The 24,687-nt window shown below is 39.2% G+C and overlaps 1 protein-coding gene across 2 annotated transcripts in view; it reads right to left on the bottom strand.

Moving 5' to 3' along the window:
* ARHGAP10 (Rho GTPase activating protein 10) overlaps positions 1–24,687 on the bottom strand; it is a 225,150-nt gene that overhangs the window by 95,090 nt on the left and 105,373 nt on the right. For both annotated transcript variants that reach the window (XM_045019538.1, XM_045019537.1), the window contains exons 7-12: positions 21,786–21,890; positions 18,908–19,037; positions 15,090–15,196; positions 13,163–13,257; positions 6,322–6,403; positions 4,055–4,097 (exon numbers count right to left, since the gene is read on the bottom strand). In XM_045019538.1, the coding sequence (XP_044875473.1) occupies positions 4,055–4,097; positions 6,322–6,403; positions 13,163–13,257; positions 15,090–15,196; positions 18,908–19,037; positions 21,786–21,890 (562 nt within the window). The remainder of the gene's footprint in view (positions 1–4,054; positions 4,098–6,321; positions 6,404–13,162; positions 13,258–15,089; positions 15,197–18,907; positions 19,038–21,785; positions 21,891–24,687) is intronic.

Here is a 24,687-nt window from a genome sequence, read left to right as displayed (position 1 = left end):
AAATAAACGATATGACTACAAAAAAATCAATTTTTAAGCTATACATTTTTTACATTATTTTTGAACAATTTTTTAATGATCATTTCAAGAAATTGGTTTATCAAAAATCATTATTTATACCTTTAGCTTTAAATATTTTGACAAACCTAAAAAATTGATTCAATGTCTCTTTTTTTAAAAGTATTATGTATAATGAATAAAATCTAAGAAAGTTAACCCGATTGGAGAAGAGAGTACTTGTACAGAACACATTGCAATGCTTCTCCCCTATGGAATCATTCTATCATCCCCAACAAAGTATGTCCTACACAAGCCAAAATAATTTCCCCACAACAGATTTAGGACATGTATGTGCATCTCTTCATGGCAGCTGATGAATGGGCTACCTAAAACCTAACGTAGTCACAGGATAATACTCGAGGACCAACTATCTTTGTGGCATTGTCTAATCCCTTTTCTACTAAATCAAAACTCAAGTTCCAAAGCCACATTTCACCTAAGCATCTGGTCTTCACCTTCACTGTTGGCTTGATCCTACACCATGGAAGTTTTTCCATCCACTTGAGTGGGAGCAGAATAAAGCCCAGGATTACAAAGAACACATGCATTAACCCCTGAATGCAAGGAGAATAGCTGCGTTCATTGTTGGGACGGTACCAAATTATTATGAATTATTGTGATTGATATGAATGAATGTGGTGAACATGAGTTTGGTATGGCTTCATACGTTTGAATTTGCTAGAGGATTCTGGGAGCAGGGTTCTCTTACCATCAGACAGTTGGTATGGAAATTTATTGAGAGTGATCAGAGGCTATATCTGTGTGTGTGTTTCAAAATGGAACTTTGGAACATATAAGCCAATGGCCAGCTCAACAAGTAAAGAAAACACAAAAACACGCAATCAGTGAGGTTAGCACAGGCTGACCCAGGTCAAAATGACCCTTTAAGACGGCACCACACTAAGAGCTCAAGCGAATGATTGAGGAGAGGATAAACATCAACTGATCTTTGGTCTCTATCTGTTTTGCAATCCTTTCTAAAATATTAATTAGAAAAACTAGTAATGAATAGGGCTGTCAATTATTTGCAGTTAACTCATGCGATTAACTCAAAAAATTAATCACGATTAATCGCAGTATTAATGGCACTGTTAAACAAGATAATACTAATTAAAATTTATTAAATATTTTGGATGTTTTTCTACATTTTCATATATATCTTGTATTCTGCATTGTAATTGAAATCAAAATTTTGATTACAAATATTTGCACTGTAAAAATGATAAACAGAAGAAATAGTATTTTTCCATTCACCTCATACAAGTACAATAGTGCAATCTCTTTGTCCTGAAAGTACAACTTACAAATATAGATATTTTTTTTTGTTTTGTTAGGTAACTGCACTCAAAAACGGAACAATGTAAAACTTCAGAGCCTACAAGTCCTACTTCTTGTTTGAGCCTATCACTAAGACAAACAAGTTTGTTTACATTTACAGGAGATAATGCTATCCTCTTCTTATTTACAATGTCACCAGAAAGTGAGAACAGGCATTTGCATGGCACTTTTGTAGCCAGCATTGCAAGGTATTTACATGCCAGATATGCTAAACATTCGTATACCCCTTCATGCTTCGGCCACCATTCCAGATGACACGCTTCCATGCTGATTATGCTAGTTAAAAAAATAATGCGTTAATTAAATTTGTGACTCAATTCTTTGGGGGAGAATAGTATATCCCCTGCCCTGTTTTACCCGCATTCTGTCATATATTTCATGTTATGCCAGTCTTGGATGATGACCCAGCACACATCGTTCATTTTAAGAACACTTTCACTGCAGATCTGACAAAACACAAAGAAGGTACCAATGTGAGATTTGTAAAGATAGCTACAGCACTCGACTCAAGATTTAAGAATCTGAAGTGCCTTCCAAAATCTGAGAGGGACTAGGTAGGAAGTATGCTTTCAGAAGTCTTAAAAGAGCAACACTCCAATGCGGAAACTACAGAACCCGAACAACCAAAAAAGAAAATCAACCTTCTGCTGGTGGCATCTGACTCACATAATGAAAATGAACATGTGTCAGTCCGCACTGCTTTGGATTGCTATCGAGCAGAACCCATCATAAGCACAGATACATGCCCCCTGGAATGGTGATTGAGGCATGAAGAAACATATCAATCTTTAGCACATCTGGTACGTAAATATCTTGCGACACTGGCTACAAGAGTGCCATGAGAAAATCTATCCTCGCTTTCAGGTGACATTGTAAACAAGAAGCAGGCAGCATTATCTCCTGCAAATGTAAACAAACTTATTTGTCTGAGCGATTGGCTGAACAAGAAGTAGGACTGACTGGACTTGTAGGTTCTAAAATTTTACATTGTTTTATTTTTTAATGCTTTTTTTGTACATAATTCTATATTTGTAAGTTCAATTTTCATGATAAAGAGACTGCACTACAGTACTTGTATGAGGTGAATTGAAAAATACTATTTCTTTTGTCTTTTTACAGTGCAAACACTTGTAATAAAAAATAAATATAAAGTGAGCACTGTACACTTTGTCAAGTGTCAGAGGGGTAGCCGTGTTAGTCTGGATCTGTAAAAAGTTACAAAGAGTCCTGTGGCACCGTATAGACTAACAGAAGTATTGGAGCATAAGCTTCGTGGGTGAATACCCAATTCGTCAGACACATGACACCGTACACTTTGTATTCTGTGATGTAATTGAACTCAATATATTTGAAAATGTAGAAAAGATCCAAAAATATTTAAATAAATGGTGTTCTATTATTGTTGAACCGTGCGATTAATCATGATTACTTTTTTTAATCACTTGACAGCCCTAGTAATGAAATGCACACAAGGCATATTTCTGGGACATGTGACTCCTCTGAGAACAAGAGGTATAAATGCTAAGCAGAATTCGTTAGTTCACCAATTAACATCTGAAGAGGCCTGTGATACTGTAAGACAGAAGGCCTCAGGGTAGCCAACAACCTGCTACGAGGGACTTTTGTAGGACTTTTGAATCAGAGGGCCTTGGGGTAACCAAGACCCTGCTTCAGGAGACATTTGACAGACCAAGTAACTGAGGAGAGGAGAGGAGAGTTGAGTCTCCATCTAGGACTGGTAGCTATACCTGCTTTGTTTGCCAATCAAGATACTGTGTAAGGCCAACATAGATACTGTGGGTTTATGATTGGGGAATTGAGGCTTATTAGGAAGATGTATTATATAACCTTTTACTGCTTGTGTAATTCTTTCTCCAATAAACTGCTGTGCATTGAGCAAACTGAATCCGAATTTTCACTGGTACTTGTAATAATCTGCCCAGCTGTGGGCCATTAAATATCCATTTCAACATTCATCATTACCTCTTTCTCCACCGGAAAGGGCAAACAGTTAAAATAAATATATATATATTTAATGCCAGGTTATGGTTCAGATTTCGAGGACACATAAGTTTTGATTCTCACTGCTACATTAACTCACTACTCTTGCAGACCTGCAGTATTTTATACTACTATATAACAAGTTAGCCTTTATGCTCTTTTTATATATGTGTGCAATGTGACTAAGTTATTGTTTCCAATGCCATATCGTTGAATTTTCTGACTTCCATAAAAATATAATCTCAATCCGTAAAGTTTTGTTATGTTTAGAAGTAAGTTGTACCCGTAAGGCACTTATAGTATGAAATGAGTTGACATGAACAATGGGATAGTTTTTCTCAAAGCAGGAGTGAACTTAGACCTCAACACTACACACATCTATGCCTGTGCTTAATTTTACTCCTGTGAGAAGAACCATTAACTTCTGTGGGACAACTTATGTTAGTCAAGTTAAACATACGCATACGAGTTTTCAGAATCAGAGCCTAAGTGATTAAAATTGAGGTTTTTTTTAAAGTGTGTAATCCCTTGTAAAACATTTTATCTATGCATTTCAGAATTAAAATGTTAAATATTTAATTGATATTTATTTATTAAAATGTTAACATATTTAATATAATAAACATTAGTTTTAATAGTAGCTCCAGGTACTTACTTCCCTCTCGTCTTGTGTTGGCTCTATACAAATTGATGAACAGCTAATAGGAAAATACAAAAATGTAAGCGCTCTGCAGTAAAAAAAAGTTCATAAGAACAGAATCAAGATGCTTCCTGCTTAATGCCAAGTAGGCACAACTGCAGCACTTGATTGCTAACAAATACTGGGCCTCACTTGATACAGTACATTAGCCTAGAGGGGCTCGAATAACAATTTCCAGCCCATGGGGAATTCAGATATTTGACATTTGCGTTTGTTCCAAAGAGCATGAAGAGTCAAACCATCTGAACTTTTTGTGGAAGGACACATTTCATTTTGGGTTAGATCAACATTAAACTGCAACCACTTAAGCTACCACAGAGCCTTACAAGTGTTGAAGTTAAGGTGCCCCACACCCCCTGTCATAAACAGATAGTTAAGGGTTAATGTCTCTTTTACCTGTAAAGGGTTAACAAGCTCAGTGAACCTGGCTGACACCTGACCAGAGGACCAATGAAGGGACAAGATACTTTCAAATCTCGGTGGAGGGAAGTCTTTGTTTGGGTTCTTTGTTTTGGGGGTTGTTCTCTCTTGGATCTAAGAGGGGCCAGATGTACATCCAGGCTCTCCAAGCTTCCTGAAATAGTCTCTTATATTCAATATAGCGAGTATTAATTAAAAAGGCGGATTAGTCTTTTGTTTCTTTACTGTATTTGCAAATGCGTATTTTGCTGGAAGGATATTTTATCTCTGTTGCTGTACTTGTACTTATGCTAGGGGGGAGGGAGTCCCTCTAGTATTTATAAGCTGTATACCCTGTAAGCATTTCCATCCTGATTTTACAGAGAGATAGTTTTTACTTTTTCTTTCTTTAATTAAAAGCTTTTCTTTTTAAGAACCTGAGTGATTTTTTTCCCCTTGTTTGAGACCCCAGGGGATTAGTCTGACTCACCAGGGATAGGTGGGGGGAAAAGAGTAGGGGAAAGGTGAATCCCTCTTTGTTTTAGATTCAAGGAGTTTGAATCAGTGTGGAGCCTCTCAAGGCAACCCAGGGAGGGGAAAGTCTGGGGGGGGAGAGGAGGGGGAATGGTTAATTTCTCCTTGTGTTAAGATCCCAGGAGTTTGGATCTGTGTTCCCCAGGGAAAGTTTTGGGGGAACAGGGAGTGTGCCAGACACTGGAATTTCTGGCTGGTGGCAGCGCTATCAGATCTAAGCTAGGATTTAAGCTTAGAAGAGTACATGCAGGTCCCCACCTTTTGGACGCTAAAGTTCAAAGTGGGGAACAAACCTATGACACACCCATTTTTCTCTATGGCAGACTCCCTGGCTGCCCGCTGTGAATTCATTAAAGATGTAATCAGGCCAGGAAGCTCATCCTAGAGAGGACACTAAAGGCATGGGGTACTTGAATTACATCTCCCAAGTGGCACCAGGGCAGCTGAAGTAGATGCAAATTTTAATGTCAACCCAAACAAACAACATTCTTCAATTAGATTTTCCAGAACTATTGGCAACTCAACATTATATATATTTAACTGCTGAATTCTGTTGGGTAAATCAAGTCCTGGTGAATTATAACCGGAACATATTCAAGGCTTTAAAAAGTTTTTGCTATGATGCTTACAAAAAAGGGGTAAAGAAAAGAATTTTTAAATTCACAGGAACTATCTGTTGTGACACAGAAATAATAATACCTACTATCAAGTCCCACTGTCCTTGGCTTACAAAACCTAAACCCTAGATCTGAATACTCAGGGATAACAACACGAATAATCCAGTGCTGTATCCTAACTCTCCAACTCCATTCCATTTCTAAAGTATTTTGATATGAGCCAAAAACAGGACAACTACTCAATCATGAACAGATTAAAAAATAAAATCATTTTCAAGACAGACCTATTATTTTCCAGTGTACAGTACATTTTTAAGCTTATAGAAATATTGTCACATGATTGCTCATGCACGTCTATTTGAATAGGGTAGATTGTTATCAGGGAAAGTGATTAAGTCTACACTAGCCATTACCTAGAATAATGATATCATCGTTGTAATGGAATCTATTTATAAAATCAATTTTTGCTGTTACAAAAATGAAACACCACAGCTTCACCACAATCTTTACAGATCTCTGTCCTGTGCTACTGTTTTATTTCATGGATATTCTCTTTCAGCAAATCTATCATTTTGCAGAACTATGTAAACCTGGTATACAAGGACTGCAGAAAACATGATCATTACACTATAACTGTATGTGAAAAAAATAATCCATAAATTATATTCTTACAGCTTCTTTTCCATCCAAGACTTCCATCCACAGCTTCCTGTCCTCCTCAGAAAATGCCTGCATGGTCACAGGAGTAACAGATCTACAGGAACACCAATAAAGAAAAATAACTACATTTGTCTTTTTATTAGCCAATCCATAGAAATCAATTTTGCCTCTTTTTGAATGGCACATCCCATCACCATCACAAAATTCACTGTCCAAGAACAAACTTTTATTTATTTATCTTTTTGGCTATATTACAGAACATTGTTCACCCTTGAAATTGATGTACAGTAACTCCTCATTTAACGTCATCCCACTTAACGTTGTTTCAATGTTATGTCTCTGCTCAATTAGGGAACATGCTCATTTAAAGTTGTGCAATGCTCCCGTTTGGCTGCCTGCTTGTAAGATTCTGCGGAAGAGCAGCGACTTTACAAGGGAGCATAACACAAGTTCTGCTTCCCCGCCTCCTCCCCCTCCCTCCCAGTGCTTCCCCCACTGCCAAACAGCGCTTAGGACTTTCTGGGAGGGAGGGGGAGGAGTGGAGACGTGGGGCTTCCCTGCTCCTCCCTCTCCCTCCCAGCACTTCGCTCTTAGGACTTTCTGGGAAGGAGGGGCAGGAGTGGGGAAGCGCTGTATCTCTGCTCTTCCCCCTCCCTCCCAGAAAGTCCTAAGCGCCGCCAAACAGCTTGGGGGGGGGGGGAATGTGGCGTGCTCCGGAGAGGAGGTGGAGTGAGGGTGGGAAGAGGTGGGCCTGGAGTGGAATGGGGACAGGAAGACGCGGGCCTGGAGCATTCCCGGCAAAGTCCGAACTTGTTCTTCTCCAGGGAAGCTGCCACTGCTGCTGCAAAGGTGCTTCCTAGCACCCTTGCCTACAGAGGGCTGTGCCTGTGTGGGGTAAGCCAGTGCACTTCCCAACCACAGTACAGTACAGTACTGTACAGCATATAATGCGTTTTGCCTGCCCCCAAAAAATTTTCTTGGAACCTAACCCCCCACATTTACATTAAATCTTATGGGACAATTGGATTCGTTTAACATTTTTCAGGAACATAACTACAATGTTAAGTGAGGAGTTACTGTATTGACAAATTAACTGTATCCCCAAAGTGAACAGACATTCTGCAAATTAGGCAGCCAGAAAAAAATAACAATCCACTATACACTACTTATTTAAAGTAGAAGCTTGTTAATTTCACCAAGAGCTGAGAATTACTGAATTTTCTGAATTATAAGATCTACAAGATATATAAGATCAGGGCTATTATACAAAAAAATTACTTTGTTAATTGATTTGAAATGTAGAGTTCAGTTTTAATTATTTGTGCCAATACTCTAGAGTATTCTAGTAAATATTCTATAGTACATTTTATAAAGAGTAATTAAGTCTTAATATAATACCTCATTACAAAATTCAGCTATTAAAATTTTCCTAACGAGTGAAGAAAGTCTCAGTTTTGGGATGTAGAGATTAGTAAATGGAGATTAGTGTGAATCTAACTTTTTTTTTAATAGAGTATGAGGGAACTTTTAAAAATGAATAATTGTGAAGCCTAGTAAAAAAACCAAGTGCAAGGGAAGTTAACAGCTGCAATGAAGCAGGAGTGGTGATGCCAGTAATTATTTTCCTGCCAATTAAAAAAAGTGTATCACATTCACCCTGCCACTGAATACCATATTTATAAATATGATATGCCTCAATCCTTTTTATGTCTGCTTTCCAATTACTGAACTATGTTTTGGTTTTCCAAATTAATTTCAGCATAGCACTGTGCAGATAGGAATTATGGTGCCCTGCTCCCTTTGCTCAGTGCATCCCTTTGGATTACACATCAGGACAAAATACCCATACAATCCAGGGATTCAAGATACTGTAGTAAATGGAAGCTCCCTGCCTCAGATTTTTTTTTTAATTGTCCTTCCTCTGAGCCAATGCTGGACTCAAGGGAGCCAATTATAATTATGGAAACGAACTGCAAATGGCATAAATATTTCTCTTTAGATGATATTCTATGATTCTATTAAAGTGAGGGTACTATCATTGCACATACAAGAGGTATCCTCCTCTCCTGAAAAACACTGCTTCCCCCAGCAGGTATAAAAATAAACCATAAAAAAAAAGTCTTCTGCAGAACTTTATTAAATGTGTGCATCTTATACCCTTTGTGGCTAAATATAAGCAAGTACATATATGAATAGAAGTAGTAAGAATGGGGGGGGGGGAAGGGTGTAATGCAGACTTCCCAGGCCAAACAGGCTTTTCAGGGCTAAAACTGGCCATTTAGTATTATTCAGTTTCAACCATGCTACATGTACAAAACTGAATAATTCTGCAAGGAAAGAAAAGCAGGGAAATGGCTGAACTAGCAAAAGGACCACATTATATTTCAATGTCTTCTCTTATCTCCATTTTATTAGTGAAAGTCAAAACCCAATATATCACTTTTACATAATGAAAATGCTCCTCCTCTTCACTGGAATTATAAAAGTGAAGTGAAAGCACTAAAACTGATACTCACTCTCTCTCTCTCTCTCTCTCAGCAGCATATCATGAGAATCATCCAAGTTCTGTACTGGTACAAAAGCTAGTCTAGGAGAGATATTTATTCCTTCCCCTCCTCCAAAAAGGTTGTCTACATTTAAGGTTTCATTTCTTAAAATTTGCCAGTATTATCACCACCTGTTAAACTACTGGAATGTTAGTGCAGTCAGAGAACCTAGCCTACTCTAGAACTTCTGCCATTGCTACTTGTGGTGGAACCAAATCAACTGGTAACAATGCAGAAAACTTTCTGGTGGAACCAGATCAACTAGTAACAATGCAGGGAAAAAATCTCTTGGGCAAGCAAGGTCGACTGCATCATCAGAGAATAAACTACAGTGATGAAAAGCCTCTTATCAGGATGAACAAGTGTACAGTGGGCTAGACAATATTTTTATGGAGAAGTGCAGGTATCACTGCAAAGTCAAAAAAGCATGCATGCTGCAGACACATAAACAGTATGAAATAAGGAAATTTGTATTATCTGTCCACTGATATTAAAAATGTTAAATACTCAAACTACTCACATCTTCCACTGTCACTGTAACGACAAGTACATTAATGTTTAAGTATTTCTCAAAAAATCAGAGTACTTCAAAACATTAAATAGATTCCCATATTTGAGAGTAGAAAAGCATCAAAGGTGACACGAGACATTAAATCAGAAGAATTGGTATCTATTTGTTGTTAGCTTGAGGCAAGTTTTGGAGCCCATAAAACCTACAGCTTGGATTCTAAGTAAGGGTAAAGGACAATCACAGCTTCTGATTAAAAAAAATGAGAGTTTGTTTTTAAAGCTCTCTTAGCAAGAAACTAACAGATGTTAATTGATTGCTAAACCTGAGATTCTTTCCTAGAAATTATTGGTCACTCCCTTTATCCGAGCCATGGGGACACACAAAACCCATGACCAATGGTTAGTCTTTTGACTACTTTTGTGGGGAGATCTCTGAGCAATACACGGCAGTGCTGTCCAGACTGCTATTAATGAAGCTAGGGCAGCTGCTAAGCCCCTACGCCAGCTGAGACAGTGCCTCTACTGAGCAGCCAGCACAGCCTCTATCCACAAGGGGAACATAAGAATAGCCATACTGGATCAGACCAAAGGTCCATCTAGCCCAGTATCCTGTCTTCCGACAGCGGCCAATGCCAGGTGTCCCAGAAGGAATGAACAGAACAGGTAATCATCAAGTGATCCATCCTCTGTCGCCCATTCCCAGCTTCTGGCAAACAGAGGTTAGAGAAACCATTCTTGTCCATCCTGGCTAATAGTCATTGATGGACCTATCCTCCATGAACTTATCTAGTTTTTTGTTTTTTTTTAACCCTGTTATAGACTTGGCCTTCACAACATCCACTGGCAAGGAGTTCCACAGGTTGACTGTGTGTTGTGTGAAAAAATACTTCCTTTTGTTTGTTTTAAACCTGCTGCCTATTAATTACATTTGCTGACCCCTAGTTCTTATGTTATGAGAAGGAGTAAATAACACTTCCTTATTTACTTACTCCACATCAGTCATGACTTTATAGACCTCTATCATATCCCCCCTTAGTCATCTCTTTTCCAAGCTGAAAAGTCCCACTCTTATTAATCTTTCCTCAGATAGCATATTCATATTCCATACCCCTAATCATTTTTGTTGCCCTTTTCTGAACCTTTTCCAATTCCAACATAACTTTTCGAGATGTGCAACCACATCTCCACGCAGCATTCAAGATGTGGGCATACCAAGGATTTACATAGAAGCAATATGATATTTTCTGTCTTATTATTTATCCCTTTATTAATGACTCCCAACATTCTGTTTGCTTTTTTCACTGTTGCTGCACACTGAGTGGATGTTTTCAGAGAACTATCCACAATGACTCCAAGATCTTTTTTGAGTGGTAACAGCCAATTTAGACCCCATCATTTTGTATGTATAGTTGGGATTATGTTTTCTAATGTGCGTTACTTTACATTTATCAACACTGAATTTCATCTGCCATTTTGTTGCCCAGTCACCTAGTTTTGAGAGAACCTTTGTAGCTCTTTGCAATCTGCCTGGGACTTAACTAGGGTGACCAGACAGCAAGGGTGAAAAATCTGGACAAGGGGTGGGGAGTAATAGGCGCCTATATAAGAAAAAGCCCCAAATATCAGGGCTGTCCCTATAAAATAGTTAAATCTAGGGTGACCAGATGTCCCTATCACCCTTAACCATCTCGAGTAGTTTTGTATCATCTGCAAATTTTGCCATCTCACTGTTTACTACTTTTTCCAGATCATTTATGAATATACTGAACATCAATGGTCCCAGTACAGACCCCTGAGGGACACCACTATTTACCTCCATTTTGAAAACTGACCATTTATTCCTATCCTTTGTTTCCTATCTTTTAACCAGCTACATCTCAATACCACAAGAGGCAGCCTTGTCTACTGGTCACAGTGAACAGGAATTGGTTCAATTTTGCAGGGGGAAGGTGGGCATGAAAAATTGTTTTGCAGTATCAATCAAACATGCTCCATTCCAGCTCAGTGGCAATAAGCACATGTGACTGAAGAATATGAAGAATTAAGTTTACACACCATGTGCCAGGTTAGAATGGCATTAATTGGCAAGCTCAGGGAGTAAGTTGGATGGGCTGGAAGGCAAGAGCCGCAAAAGGACGAAGTCAGAAAAATGTTAGAGAAATATCACAGAAAGTGACAGATTACTCTGTGCATAAGGTCACAAAGAGTGTTACATCATCAGAAGACTTGCCAGAGTGACAGGGAATGGTAAAAAGCAAAGTAACATTTAAAAAAAAAATCCAGCTCTGATTTTAAAACATTTTTCTAGAATCTATAGATTTCTCCACACTCATGGAAGTAAACAGAGAGTTAGGAGTAAAAACTGTAGCTTCCCTGATGCCTGGTAGGCTACTATAAACATGTTCCACCCTGGCATAGGGCTTAATAAAGATGACAATTTGCATGTGTCAAAGACAGACAGATGCAGATTCCATATTAACCACTAAATCACGCATAGAGAGCCCTGAAAATCTTATCCACAGCCATTTTTGTGGATTGGATACAGATAAAAATTTTGTATCTGTGCAGGGCTCTAATCATGCTGAGTAATGGGGTGTTACAGACACAAGGCACACTGGGAAGAGTCTCTACCCCAGGATATCCAATGATGCATCAGTGTAAAGGAGTTTGGGTTATATTTGACCATCTCATCTATAAAGCCGACCTCCAATATGCAGTTTAAATTAAGTATTTTGGAGCCTGAAACCCATAACTGGGAATTAATGACTCTCCTACATTCCAAGTAGCATTTTGTACTAGACCTACTCCAGTCCAGTGCAGAGAGAGAAAACTGTTTAACCAATGGAATACATCTTGGTCAAAGAAGTATTTTTATTCACAATGCCCTTCTAACCTGGATTCTCCTACCCTGACACTGAATGAAGACCAGTTAAGGTGGAAAACATAAAATTTGACATATTTTAAAATATTAGATTTCTCTGATAGGCAAAATGAGTACACAGTTTCCTGAGTTTGAGATAACCCAGTAGAACGCAAATGGAGTCACACAGGAGAGATGGTTGCACCATTGTATGGGATGTATCATGCCCTGTAATGAAAAATTTGAACAGTGGAACTTCGGCATTATGAACACATCGGGAATGGAGGTTGTTTGTAACTCTGAACAAAACATTATGGTTGTTCTTTCAAAAGTGTACAACTTAATACTGACTTAATACAGTTTTAAAACTTTATTATGCAGAAGAAAAATGCGGCTTTTATAAGTCTTAATTTAAATGAAACAAGCACAGAAACAGTTTCCTTATCTTGTCAAATCTTTTTACATTTTCCCTTTTTTAATATTTTATGTTTAACACAGTATTGTACTGTGTTTGCTTTTTTTTCTTTTCTTTTTTGGGAGGGTGTGGGGGGGAGGGGAGCCCTCTGCTGCTGCCTGATTGTGTATTTCTGGTTCCAAATGAGGTGTGTGGTTGACCAGTCAGTTCGTAACTCTGATGTTTGTGACTCTGAGGTGCTACTGTATGTTACTTTTATATTGCCTTTGCATGCCATAATAAGAATAAATTGCCTGGTTCTAACTTAGCCAAAATGCAGCTTTGTAATATGCGTTTCATTTCAGTGACCAGCATACAACAAATCACAAGAAACTGTAATTCTCCATGGGTTCTTCCCTCTAACGTTGACGTAACAGAGAACCCTGTGCATCTGAGATCCTCGCAGTGAGAGGCAGTATATAAAATCCAAGTTATTATTAACATTTACCCTGATGCTTTCTTTAGTATATTTTACCAGCTTACCTGTCTGCAGCTTCTATGTCAAAACAGAAACGCCTGTCTATAGTATCCACATTTCTTTTAGTACAGCATGTAAGGAGGAAAACGTCGCCATCACCCTATAAACAAGAGGGGTTTTTTATATGCTTTATGTAATAACAAAACTTAAATCCAAAGCTTCTGTAAGCCACGTGATGCAACCTGAATACAGTAAACCTATATTAAAGTAAAAACAAAAGCTGGATTGAAACTGACATGCAATGGAATTCAGTTATGGCTGCTATTCAGGTCTTTAAAATCTAAACATGTTACTGCAGAAGTCTCAATAAACAAGGCTATTTTATACATCTTATACATCTGCAGCAATAGTGTGTCTTTTATTTGAAATTTGGTAGCTTAAATTAATAAAAACATTGTAATAAAAAAATCAGAACTTTACACCCATTGCAACATCAATGCAAACATATTGTAAGAGAGACTTTCACTGCAACATTTTTCCCCAGACATGGTAATATTCCAAATTCCACTTTAAAGGGCTACAATTAAAGTAGTTAGGGGAAAAAAAAGGGACTTACAGTACCATGAAATTTGACTTTTATAGCAGGTGTTATCTTCAGAACCCACCATGTGTTCATAGCACATTTGCAAACTCATCCTTATAGCATCCAAAAATCAAATACATGAAATAAACTGTGACTGAATTTCAATAAACTGCTGTCTGACGCACTCTCCTGTATCAGAACCTGCAGCCATTAGTTCTGTGTGGTGGACAGTACGTTATGCATTTTAATTAATTTTAACATCTCCCAGATGCATGAAGCTTTGGTTTGAAATAATAAATTATACTGTGGAGTTCAAGAAGGGGAAACCTTCAAAAAAGGACAAATGCCAGACAGAACAACAAGTTACACTTTTTGGCTTAGCTGCCTTGCTGGTGTCTCTTTAGAAACTTTTTAGTGCATGATTACATATTTCATTTGGTTAACTAAATGGCCTATTACAGTCACAATAAGTTAGAGTGTAAATTTACAAAAGTGTCTACATGACTTAGGAGCCTAAGTGCTATAAACTTCCAATAGCATTTATGCTCTGAAGTCATTTAGGCACTTATGAAAATTTTACCCAATACATTTAAAGAAATATGTTTTACTAAGAATGATGAAAAGATCCTCCTCTCTACCAAGTATACATGGATATAATCTTCAATGGAGGTCCAAGCCCTGGGGACTATTAAAACTAAACAGGGACAAAAACAGGGCAGGATGCTGCATTTGCAGGAAGATTGACTGAGAGATCTAAAACGCCTTTTTCATCTTCAAATTTATTATTTCCGTAACAAAAACATATTTCACTCATACTAATGCTGTCATTTAATGCCAGGCCCTGCAAGATGCTGAGTGCCCTCAATTCCCAATCACTTCAATGGGAATTAAGGGCATTCAGCATCCAACAGAGGACTGAGCCCTGAATGTTCTAGATGTTATCAAGGAAAGCTTAGATTATTTTTCTGATTGTCCGTGCAAATTACATTCCATTTTAAGAATTATTTAAAAGCCTCCTAACCTAACCCCCCCACCCACCCTCACCAGCTCTCCTGTCTGCCATGGAAGAAAAATTTGGATGGAGAGTATAAGTGAGAAACCTAATACGACTGTACTTTCTCAATTCACACTTGGTTATAATCAGACTAAACTTTAAATCCCCTTAGTGAAAACCACACATTAAAGGCACATTAGGTACATTTTAGCTCTCATATATTCTCTACTTTTCCAAAAACTAAGCAACTAAAACTTCCACAGAATCCTTATCTATTAAACCATTCCATTACTTTAGCTTAATGTCCTTAGAGGGCAAATTGTGAACTGCATGAAAAAGATATTTCACATATCTTATCTAACATATCCTCTCATTTAGATACAGGGCATGAAGAAGTATAATGAAATGTACTTACAATTTTCCCTCCTGACCTGTGTTCAAATGGGATCATGGTGAACTTCTTTGTCTCCTTCCTATACATGCAGTAATGTTTTACCCAACTGGAGCCAAATGGGGCAGGCCCTTAAAGAAAATCAAAGCATTAACTATGTCTTATTATTTAAAATGTTTTGTTTCTCTTCCCAGTTTACCAGGCCCCTTTCACTGACCCTTTCAAATGTCACAGCTATAGCTTGAACTGGGCATACACATGGGTAACACGGCACATACTCACTTCTAAGCCAGACACCATTTTTCTCCTAAACTTATAACAGTGGTATCACCAGCCAGCCAGCACCAGAGCACCAAAATCAAAAGTGCAGCTGGCAAGCTGGAACATAAAAAACCAAGCCCAGCTTGCTACTGCATCACTTCCCTCAGCAGAGAGCAATTGCCAATGGAACCAGCAGTTGCTGCCACTGCAGAAATTCCTGCCCTATGAGCAGTAAGGAGTCTTTACTGCTGCAACCTGACTATTTACTGGGGCAGAAACTCAGGCAGGCAGGAGTCCAGCCCAGCATATGATCTTAGCAAGGGAGCCAAGACCTCAGCATATCAGTGTGGTGGGTAGGCACATCTTGGGAGAATAAGCCCTTCCTCCCACCCAATCTGATCCTGGTCAAAGCCTAAATTTAGTGAGATCAGATTAATATTCATAGCTTTTTTGGTCCAGTCAGCCTTGAGAATATACTTCTATATCTGTTTACTGTTTCAGACCACAGAGCATTTTTTTAAATGAGGATCAGGATGTTTTAATCAATTTGGTTGTTTTGATATTGTAAAGTAGCTAGGCACCATATTTATCTGCTATAGGCACTTTATTATTATTAAACACATGTAGCAGAAATGCCTAAAGCATAGTCAATTAAATCCAGGTGCAGTCCAGGGAGACTACATCCAAGCACATAATTTTCCATACTGATCTGAGCAGAAGCGTAAGCTGGTCAGGAAACGTTGTTTACACAAACAGGAGGGAGCAAGGTCCAACCCACTGTATTGGGAGGCAATACAACTCTGGAATTGGTATATCCAACATAGATCAGCCTTTCCGCAGTGCTCTCCTGGCTGGATGGCCCACATGAACTTAATAACTGAATGGTGCCAATTATGATTGCTATTCCTAGATGGTCTGGGAATTGAAAAGAATTGGTATATGTTAACAGTATAGGTACAACAGAGAATGGAACCTATAACAGCATTATCCCAGTGTGACGATGGCAAAACAAGGAGGAGAGGAAATAAAAACAGCCTGCTGTTCTGCACAGACAGTTCTGTGAGTAATCAGCACGAATGAACCCGACCACAACTGAGGGAGGTTGGGCCCGACTAGTCATTATAGAGAGAGTAAAGGAGGTGGTACAACTAGGGGACACAGTATGTGCTCTGGGATCCCACCAAAACGTTCTGGTGGGAACACCACCATGCCAGGGGATCCTGACTGGATTTTGTCTGAACCTCACCTCTCCGGCTCAGATTGGGACCTATGCCCTATGGCCAGGTGTGCAGATGAAGGAAGATGTGACAGAGGCTGTGACAGACAACACCAAATGAGAGTCACTGGTGACCACTCTCTTTGCACCCATACTTCCTTTGTACACTAACACCACTGATTTGGTATAAAGGAAAAAAGAGCAATTGGTATCCATTGCCCAACTTATAGCTGAGCAACAGGAAATTGGGGGCAGTACTGAACAGGCAGTGGAGACACCCTGATGGGAGTATTCCAGAGCAGTTAAGCTTGCATCTCTTGGTTCGTACTTTGAGTCTAATATTAATGATGGTTCAAACGATTACAACTACTCTGGTCTTAGGCATGTGTTGCTGGGTAATAAACTTGAGAAGGAAGGCACAGAAAGACGGGATTATGATGCAAACAAATGCTAGTGTAGGTAAGCTTGACCTCACATGAATAATTAAACACATGTGGGAAGGCCTCATTCTTTGGAAAATAGAATTAGGGAGGTAAATGAATCATCAGGCTGAAAAAAGGACATTTGTGCTAAATAAGATAAGTAAATAGGTCAGTAGACTAACAAAACAGAATGTCTGAGCCTGCTAAGATAAGGGGGAGAACACCCAGGGAAACATTTACTATAAACAAGATAACAATGGACAGGATAAGTTAGAAATGTAGAGATGTGGTAAAGAGTTGGTCAAATGTGGCCAATGAGTGAACAGAAAGCATGCTGCACAGCCCCTGAAAAGTAACCATGCCAATTCAAAAACGTGTGATGCAGCATATAGTAAATGCAATGAGATGTGAAATGCATATAAAGAGAGAGGGTTTCGGCTTAACTTTGGAGCTATGATGTACCCTGCATCCACAACCCCTGCATTTGGATCTAATAAACTCAGCGTAGCGCTGCTGTATGCAAAATAAAAATACTTGAGTAATGAATACCTGAGTTCTTGGAAAGCCAAGCGAAAAGAGGTCTTGGAGGGAATCCCATCACATTAATAGGGGCTCCAGAGAGTCCAGTAAGGCCAGTAGATGGCATCATACTGATAGTTCAGCAGACCCCATGGTGATTACCATTGATCCATGGTTGGTAGGTAAGGGTCCTGTGGAAGTAGAGGTCCCCAAAAGGCTCTGGGGGCCCTGTATGAACTGACATGCTGTGGACAGACCATCAGTGTAACTGATGGCACCCATTCCTCCTCAGAGTAAGAGTTGTCAGACTCTAAGGGTGGGACCATCAGTACTGGCTGCATTCAGCCAGAGGTGTAAGCAGGCGAATAGCATCCCAACGGTGTTGGAATATCCATAGCCCTGCCGGTGCTCAAAACCGGCAAGTGACACCTGGACAATGTTGCGATTGAACCATCAGGTCCAATCAGATTGGTGACTCTGTATGTGTGTAAACAGTCAGATCCTCAATAAGGGCATACCAAGGTCTGGCAGGAGAACTGACTAGAGTCTTTGGAATTGGATCCATCGTGTAGGTATGGGTATGGTAGTTTTAGCATTGTGCAAAACCGATGGTGCTAAATGTCTAGGGATTAACAGGGGGAAACCCCTGGTCCCCACTCACTAAACTACAACTATACACTAATTAACTATGAAACTATTAACTAACAAAACTATTAAAACTATATACAATATTTCTACACAAAGTTTAGCTTAAGAAGCTAGAAACTACTAACACAGGAGGTTCTGTCCTAGATTACGCGTGATAGAAAAAGAACTGAAGAGGTGGTCGGTCCACGTCGCCACATCTGCCTACAGTTCACCCCACGAGGAGGCATAGTGCACCAGCGCAGACCAATAGACATTGCTATTGAAGAATTTCCAGTACCAGACACATGGAATGCATGTTCACCCACAATGAATAGCTTGGTTCCAGCCTCAAAGAAGAATAAACATTTCCTATAAAGGGCTTTACATTCAGCAACAAAATCTTTAGTGCATGTACAGAGAATCAGTTCCCCAGCTCTGCCACTGATTCACTATGTGACATTGGCCAACTCATGAGCCTTTCTGTGCCTCACTGGAATACTAAGACAGGAATATTACAGCCTCCCTACCTCACTGGAGGTTTCCTTAATTGATATTTGTACAGTACTTGGAGATCACTGTATGAAAGACTATATATTAATATTAAGTATGATATGAAATTTGTAAAGAGATGAGAACACTGAATTATAAATGCACTTTTCTTAAACCAAATGCTTTTTGAGTAGAAACTCTGTGTGTGCATGCATGTTTGTCGAAGTACATGTACTTGCACGTGTATAGCACTTAGAAGATTTTGGGCACAACTGGGATACAAATAATAAAATAAAAATGTATCTTACTTTTTTCCTGCACATAAAGGTAGCCTTCTATTGTAAACTGATTTGCTCTTTTATGTTCCTGAGGATTCCGCCTGATTTTGTTCATGAGCTCCTCCACTTCCGATCTTGTTCCTTCAAAACGATTTCTTGTCTAAATTAAAAAAAAAAATTAAAACAGAAAAATACTAAGAAAGCTACGTTCTGAAGCTTTGTGAGCAGCCTGTATCAACCCTCCAGCATCAAGACACACACAAGGAGAACAGGCATCCATCCTGGTCCAGAAGCAGGTTGCTATACCCACCTGGAAACAGGCTATCCCTGACTGCTACTGGTCTGTTGCTAACCAATTTGGCTTTGGAAAGCTGAATGTAGGTAAAGTGGTTGCAGAGGTTTCTGGGGCATTCCTAAAGTAAATCCTGCCTTTGAGAGAATGGGGTTTTCAAACTGCACTGAGGCCATTGCTAGAATTCAGGTGCCCATAGTTTGCTTGCTCTCCAAAAGGAGCACATGGGTACATAAACTAAAAAAGGTACTGCTCCATTGTTATGCAGGCCTTTGAAGACCATATCAACATGGGCTGCACTGGAAAAGTTCACAATGCCAGGGTTTTCTGCCAATTGGGAGTCTACATTCAAGGATAGGTTGGGACACAAGTCCCATGAAATGACATTGCCATAAACAGAGTTACTCTCCCCACTATTATTCTAGGGGACACCACCACCCCGTAACCTATTTTGCTTTGGCTTATAAAAGCATACCCTAATCTCAGAGGCCCCGGCAAAACAAGGTTAAATTACACTTTCAGAAGGTGCAGAATGGTGGCTGAATGTGGCATGGCAGATAGAAACCCCACTGGCAGAGACCCATTTGGATTCCAATGTCATCAATGCTGTTTGCATTACTGTGGCTTGCTGTGCTCTTCACAATCTTTGGGAAGCAAAAGATGAGACATTTCTCCAGAATGGACCCTTGACAGTGACAGACTGCTGAGCCAGTACCTCAGCCACAAAATGCAGCTACCAGAGCTGCAGCAGGATGCACCTGGGCAACAGAAATTAGAGATGCTCTACACTCTCACATCATGGGCCAATGGAAGACAGAAAATAATACCTTTTATGAATGTGCTTACAATTCTTACAATATATTAGGTAAGGTGGGAGTGGTGGGGGTTGATTGTCATGAACTGTACTGTTTAAAAGACATGTGTGAAACAGATTAATAGGTTCTAAGGCCAGAAGGGACCATTGTGATCATCTAGTCTGACCTCCTGTATAGAACAGGTCATACATAGAACTTCCCCAAAATAATTCCTAGAGAAGATCTTTTAGAAAAAAGATCCAATCTTGATTTTAAAGTTACATCAACTGTGATTCTACACCACTCAGGGAGGTGGCGTTACTGAACTGGCATAGAGAGACACTTTACAGTGGACAGCACCACTGACCTCTGTCTTTTGGGCTCTCAATTTCAGGGTCATTTCTGACTCTTCTTTCCGTTCTCCTCCTACATCCAAGGCTGTCACCAAGTTTCGCCACTCCTTCCTCTAGAGCATTTTGAAAATCCACCCATCCTTTCAATTCCAACAGTTATAACACTAATCTCCCACCTTCATTACTGCAACCTCTGCATTTCCTGATGCACATATTGTTACCGTTCAGTCCATCCAAAATATTGCTACAAAGATTATTTTCCTTTCCCATTGCTCTGACCACATCACTTCCCTCTTCAAACTTCTCACTGGCTCACCTTCATCTACAATTTCAAGTTCAACTCCTCATCTTCACCTTCAAAGCCCTATACAACTTCATCCTGGCCTATATTTCAGATCTTATTTCTTATCCTGTCCTACTTCAGCTTTTTTGCTCTAATACCAATATCAGACTCAATGCCCTTTTACTATCCTTCTCCTACTTGCATCTTGGTGCCTTCTTTTATGCTGCCATCTGTGCTTGGAATAATCCCTCATTCAATTCCCTCCAAAAAGGATGACTTCTTCCAGGAAACCCACTAGCACAAAATTCCTTCGGCAACCCAATACCACTTGGGAATTGGTGAGTGCAGAGAAAAGACGTACACAAACAAAAAGGAAATACAAGTGTGGTATCACCAAAGATGTTAACTTACATAACCATATATTATCGTAACTCTTTTCTGCCTTTTCTCCCCACTACCATCTGTTGTTCTGACTCATTGATCCATGTCTATAATCAGACTGTAACCTCCTAGAACTACTGTGTCGTAATTCCAGACAACCCTGGTAGCCAACAAAATAAGGGTTGCATGGGCAATAGCAGTCTAAGTTTCCTTAAACAGCTCAATACTTGAGTGCTTCAAGTACATTATTTTATAAAAGTATAGTTCTGAAGAAGAAAGTCTGGTTCAGAGCCTCCATGTCATTCTTTCTTTGGCTCCTTTAATGGAAGTACCAACAAGTGTGACAAAAATTGTTAGGAAGCCTGGCTGTCTCATTGTATGTTCTTCAGTTACCTACAGTATAGTTCTGTAGTAATGACTTAAAGTCAATCCAATTCAGATGTATTCCATTGCCAAACCTCTGAGCCAGCCAACTGCACATAATTAAAATAAATTGTTAATTACATTAAACGTAAACATATTGAGTGTGAACATGAAAGAATTTAAACAAACTATGAAAAGTTGACAGAAAATATTTTAAAGAGTATTAGAGAACACTAGGTGGCAGGATTAGCTGTATTCTCAATTATTGCACAATGGCTCAATTCAGTCACATAGGTGGTTAGCCAGAAGATGGCACTATAACCCCAAAGTTTCTCTTGATTAACTCACATTACCAAGAAACAAGTTATCCAAATATACAGTACACATTTTTTATTTAAAAAATTTGTAAATGGCCTAAATAAAAAAAAACATCTTAACTTACATTCTGGATATTGATCTGCAGAGCCATTTTGTAGTGATTGAAGTCTTTGGCAAGTTCATAGCCCTGATGATAGAAAGTGAATATACCCTGAAAAAATGACAGTACCTGGAATACAAGCAGGAGAGCTTTCTTAGCAGGGAGAACACCAACTGCCAGCAAAGATTGCTGCATTCTCATTTAGTCTCATTTAGTGCATTTAAAAGAACAAGTAAACAAAAACTATCAGATTTTTTTTAATAAAAATATTCTTACTAATGTCTATTATTCATGAGAATCTATTTAGTTAAAAATGGCTAACAACATAACTAGTACCTGTGGAGCCTGTCTTGCTTCCAGTCTATTACAAATTATCTTTATTTTAAATTTGATCAAACAAGTAAGAAATAGGGCTGACGATTAATTGCAGTTAACTCACGTGATTAACTCAAAAACATTAATCGCGATTAATCAGAGTTTTAATTGCACTGTTAAACAACAGAATACCAATTGAAATTTATTAAATAATTTTGGATGCTTTTCTACATTCCCAAATAATATTGATTTGAATTACAACACAGAATACAAAGTGTACAATGCTCACTTCATATTATTTTTTATTACAAATATTTGCACTGAAAAAATGATAAACAAAAATAGTATTTTCAATTCACCTCATACAAGTACGATAGTGCAATCTCTTTATTGTGAAAGCACCACTTACAAATATAGATTTTTTTTGTTACATAACTGTACTCAAAAACAAAACAATGTAAAACTTTAGACCTACAAGTCCACACAGTTGTACTTCTTGTTCAGCCAATCGCTAAGACAAACAAGTTTGTTTACATTTACGGGAGATAATGCTGCCCGCTTCTTATTTACAATGTCACCAGAAAGTGAGAACAGGCGTTCACATGGCACTTTTGTAGCTGGCATTGCAAGGTATTTATGTGCCAGATATGCTAAACATTCGTATGACCCTTCATACCACCACTCCAGAGGACATGCTTCCATGCCCATGATGCTTGTTAAAAAAATTAACGTGTTTGTTAAAATTGTGACTGAATTCCTTGGGAAAGAACTGCATGTCTCCTGCTCTGTTTTACCCGCATTCTGCCATATATTTCATATTATAGCAGTCTCGGATGATGGCCCAGCACATGTTGTTCATTTTAAGAACAGTTTCATTGCAGATCTGACAAAACACAAAGGGCTTGGCTACACTGGAGAGTTGCAGCGCTGGGGGTGGGTTTACCGTCCACATTTGCAAGGCAAATACAGCGCTGCATCTCCCTGGCTGCAGCGCTGGCTGTACTCCTGCTCTGCCTGGGGTATAAGGATTGCAGCGCTGGTGATGCAGCACTGCTCCGCCAGTGTGGCCACCAAAAGCGCTGTAATTGGCCTCCGAGGTATTCAGAGGTATCCCAGAATGCCTGTTCAGCCACTCTGCTGTTTTGTTGTGAACTCCGGGCTCCCGGAGCTGCTTATCTAAAAAACAAACACAGCTACTGTTTGCTCCAGCAGAGGCAGGCAGGGGGATTCTTTTGGAATATTCACAGCTAGTGTTTGCTTGAGGAGAGAAGCAACACGGCGGGGGGGGGGGGAGGGGAGTCCGTTTTGGAGCAGCTGCTTATCTGGTCTGAAGGCTATTTGCATTTAGTGAATAAGAGAGGGGTGGGGGAAGGGGTCCAAACTTTTAAAATGATTGAAGGTTGGTGCTGTGTATCTTCCAGTCCTTAGAACTTGCAAGGCAGGGAGCTCACACAGTGTCAGCTCCAAAAATCCACTCTCTCTGTCTCCCCCATGCTCCCTGTCACACTCCACCCCACCCCCCTCTTTTGAAAAGCACGTTGCAGCCACTTGAACGCTGGGATAGCTGCCCATAATGCACCACTCCCAACAGCGCTGCAAATGCTGCAAATGTGGCCACACTGCAGCGCTGGTAGCTGTCAGTGTGGCCACACTCCAGCGCTTTCTCTACACAGCTGTACGAAGACAGCTGTAACTCCCAGCGCTGCACATCTGCAAGTGTAGCCAAGCCCAAAGAAGGTCCAGTGAGATTTTTAAAGATAGCTACAGCACTCAACCCAAGGTTTAAGAATCTAAAGTGCCTTCCAAAATCTGAGAGGGACGAGGTGTGGAGCATGCTTTCACAAGTCTTAAAAGAGCAACGCTCTGATGTGGAAACTACAGAACCCGAACTACCAAAAAAAAAAAAAAAATCAACCTTCTGCTGGGGACATCTGACTCAGATGATGAAAATCAACACGCATTGCTTTGGATTGTTAACAAGAAGAACCCGTAATCAGCATGGAGGCATGTCCTCTGAAATGGTGGTTGAAGCATGAAGGGACATATGAATCTTTAGTGCATCTGGCACAAAAATGTCTTGCAATGCTGGCTACAACAATGCCATGTGAACACCCGTTTTCACTTTCAGGTGATACTGTAAACAAGAAGTGGGCAGCATTATCTCCTGCAAATGTAAACAAACTTATTTGTCTGAGCAATTGGCTGAACAAAAAGTAGAACTGAGTGGACTTGTAGGCTCTAAAATTTTATGCTGTTTTATTTTTGAATGCAACTATCTTTTGTACACAATTCTATATTTACAAGTTCAACTTTCATGATAAAGAGATTGCACTACAGTACTTACATTAGGTGAATTAAAAATAGTATTTTGTTTTTTATAGTGTAAATATTTGCAATACAAAATAAATATAAAGTGAGCACTGCACACTTTGTATTTTGTGTTGTAATTGAAATCAATATATTTGAAAATGTAGAAAACATCCAAAAGCATTTAAATAAATGGAATTCTATTATTGCTTAACAGTGTGATCAATTGAGAAATTAATCATGATTTTTTTAAAATCGTGCAATTAATTGCGATTAATTTTTTAAATATCTTGACATCCCTAGT

Source organism: Mauremys mutica, chromosome 5 (genome assembly GCF_020497125.1).
Source record: "Mauremys mutica isolate MM-2020 ecotype Southern chromosome 5, ASM2049712v1, whole genome shotgun sequence".
Classification (NCBI taxonomy): domain Eukaryota; kingdom Metazoa; phylum Chordata; order Testudines; family Geoemydidae; genus Mauremys; species Mauremys mutica.
This window is presented reverse-complemented; position numbering and strand designations above follow the sequence as displayed.